We start from the raw sequence: 3,318 nt of genomic DNA on the forward strand, positions 1-3,318 counted from the left end.
AAAATAAAGCACGAAAACTTGATGCTGCGACGACCAAATCATTCCGTCAAAATGGGAAACTGCCCAAAGAAATAAAACTACGGGCGCTACAAAATTTCCCTCAAAATCCAACCATTGGAAAATATAGATCTAACGGCTCAAATTAAATCTAAGTGATTCCACAACTCACATAAAACCCGGTCCCACTCTCATCCCTCCCTCACTCTAAAATTACCCTCTCTCTCTATCTCTGTTTCTTGCTCTTTCTTATTACTTCAAAACTAGCTTAACCTGCGCACTTCAAACAGCCAAACCTGCGCCACCAACCTGAAATATGAAGCCGCCATATCAACATACATGATCAAACAGTGATCATCCAACGGTTGGGATTACACATACTGTTGGGACCCACTAACAAATGGACGGTCAGAAAAGCAAACCGAAACTTACAAGAACTCAATCTTCACTTCTCCGATCATCTCTAACTATCCGGTCAGCTGATCAAGAACCGGACATTGAAGAACAAAAACCCCATAAAAAAACCACCTCAATTCCGGTTCGACCGGTTATAGTGGTTTCCTTGCTTTCTATATACACACTACTGTTCTATTTCTTCAACATATCCACGTCAGAAAATCTGCTCTTAACACTAATTTTCATTGCAATTTTACTCTACTTAGCCGGAAAAAACAAGACTACAATTGAAAGGAGTTATAATAAGTTCAAGAGGAAACTTGGTTTAGTGTCAAATAAGAGTAATAAAGTAAAATGGTTCATTGGAGAGCAAAAAATAGACGTAAAAAAGAAGAATGAAACAGTGAAAGAAGGAGTAGAGGTTAACAGTAATGGAGATTTATATGAAGGTGAATTTCATAAAGGGAAGTGTAATGGAAGTGGGGTTTATACATTTTTTATGAAGGGTAGATATGAAGGTGATTGGATTAATGGAAAGTATGATGGGTATGGAATAGAGAATTGGGCTAGAGGTAGTAAATATAAAGGACAATATAGACAAGGAATGAGAAATGGTTATGGAGTGTATAAATTTTATACTGGAGATAGTTATGTTGGAGAATGGTGTAATGGACAGAGTCATGGAATTGGTGTACAGAGTTGCTCTGATGGGAGTTGTTATGTTGGGGGGTTTAAATGTGGTGTTAAACATGGCCTTGGTTGTTACCATTTCAGGTAAGAAAAAATTGGTTTCTTTAGTTGAACTTTGTTTGCTATGGAGTAACTTCTTCAGATCTGGGAATTAGAATCTTCAGGCCTGTTTGGCCATTGATAATTTTCACCTCTTTGCCGGAATCATGTTTGGAAACAAAATTGTTACAATTTTTTGCAAGTTAGAATTGTGGAATATTCGAAAATTCGAAAAACTCCATATAACTGATTTCACTCCAAATCACTCACAAAAATTCATCATTTTTCCAAAGTGTATTCATGTCCAACACAACTCCAACTTTCAAATACGGTTTTTTTTTTTATTTTTTATAAATTCTACACTTTTTTCAAATTTCACATCTTTTATGTCCAAAGGCCTATTTTATTTGTTTGTGAATCTTAGGTGCAAGTCATTTTTTGAGATTTACAGATACGATCAGTGATAATTCTTGTGATATGGGTCTCAATTTATGTGATATTGTTTGATTGAGCGTAGAGTTTAAGAAAGAAGGACCTTTGAAACTTGTGTTTTAAAATAAGCCACAGCTATTGTGTGGCTATAAATAGCTCATTGAGAGTAAATAGATACTAAATATAGAAGTGTCATATAAATTGAGATGGAGGAATATTAATTATCTTGTGGACTGTGTTTTGTTCTTGCATGATGATGGAATAAGTGACAGAGTTCTGAAGGAAATTGAATGTTTTTTCAGTTTACTGTCTTTTGGATTTTTGTGAATTTATTAGCATCAATCAAGTTAGAACTAATTATGTATATTTGGACTTTTCCTAAAAGTTCTTTCCATTTAGAGTGAAGTTCATGTCACTATCTGGTTCTTGATTGTTTTTAGTATTTATGAACATTGAGTGAGAGTATGTGATAAGCAACTTGGTGAATGGATTTGGTGCAGGAATGGTGATCGATATGCAGGGGAATATTTTGGAGACAAGATTCATGGTTTTGGTGTGTATCACTTTGCCAATGGGCATTGCTATGAAGGGTCATGGCATGAAGGTCGTAAGCAAGGTTATGGAATGTACACATTTAGAAATGGTGACACAAGGTGTGGTGAATGGGCCTCTGGCAATCTCAATACTCCTTTACCCCCACTTACTGATGCTGTCATTCGAGCCGTTCAGGTAAAATTTATTTTCTAGTTCAACATGATCAGTACCAGCCACAAGACGTGTAGTCATGATTTCTCATTTAATACTAAGGGGTTGTTTGATTTGCTGGTTATAGTTATGCATGTATTAGTTATGCAGATTACGTTACATGTATTAGTTATGTGAGATTGTAAGCTGGTAACCAAACACAGTACTTAGGTTTACTGAATTTTATATATAGCAACTAAGCTGCTACCAAACATGGTACACTAGTTATACTAATTTTAATGCATGAATAATCCACTGTCTAACCAGCAACCAAACAACCCCTTACCCTACACCTCCTTGCAGTTAAGTCTCTCTGGTTATAGAAACATATGCAACTGCTCAAGCATTGACTTGTCATAATCTTACTGATATTTTTTATGCAGGCTAGTAGAAAGGCAGCAGAGAATGCAATCAACATACGTAGGGTGGATGATCAAGTGAACAGGGCAGTAATGGCAGCAAACAGAGCTGCCACTGCTGCCAGAGTTGCTGCTATCAAAGCTGTACAAAACAGGATGCATGGAAAATTTTGTGACACGAACAATTAAAGTTCTTACAGGAGTATTAAAGTTTGGTCAATGTAAATTTACTACTACTAGTAGTATGCAAAAGTGTGAATGAATATTCCAAAACCACCCTGGCTGGCAGAATGCTTGCTGGAGGTTGAGTTTAATGATGTAACAATCAATTGACAGCAATTGTAACTTGTATATATACGCCTTTTCAATCTAACATGCACATCAACCAATATGAGCTTTTTTTCCAATTTTGCATTCACGTTTTCCTTGCAAGAGTAATGTGTATCATACAATTTAACCTTAGCATCCGGTACTTAAATCAAACAATTCAATTTGAACTTAGCAATTAAACATTAAAAAAGTCAAGTGATAAAATGTGGATATGAGAAACATGTATCTTGCATTTATTGATTTGGTGTAAACATCAGGAAAAAATTATACCATTGTTTGATTAATGGTCTCGCTTCTTTTAGTTTCTGTTTAAGAAAAGCTTTAAATTTAT

General features: G+C 35.4%; 1 protein-coding gene across 1 annotated transcript; it reads left to right on the plus strand.

Moving 5' to 3' along the window:
* The first annotated feature begins 207 nt into the window (after positions 1-207).
* On the plus strand, positions 208-3,048 carry LOC132051897 (uncharacterized). Its single transcript, XM_059443155.1, has 3 exons — positions 208-1,167; positions 2,055-2,283; positions 2,682-3,048. Exons 1-3 carry the CDS (start codon positions 398-400, stop codon positions 2,844-2,846), a joined length of 1,164 nt encoding a protein of 387 aa, XP_059299138.1. The 5' UTR covers positions 208-397; the 3' UTR covers positions 2,847-3,048.
* Positions 3,049-3,318: the final 270 nt, after the last annotated feature.

The sequence above is a fragment of the Lycium ferocissimum genome, chromosome 4 (genome assembly GCF_029784015.1).
Source record: "Lycium ferocissimum isolate CSIRO_LF1 chromosome 4, AGI_CSIRO_Lferr_CH_V1, whole genome shotgun sequence".
Taxonomy (NCBI): Eukaryota; Viridiplantae; Streptophyta; class Magnoliopsida; order Solanales; family Solanaceae; genus Lycium; species Lycium ferocissimum.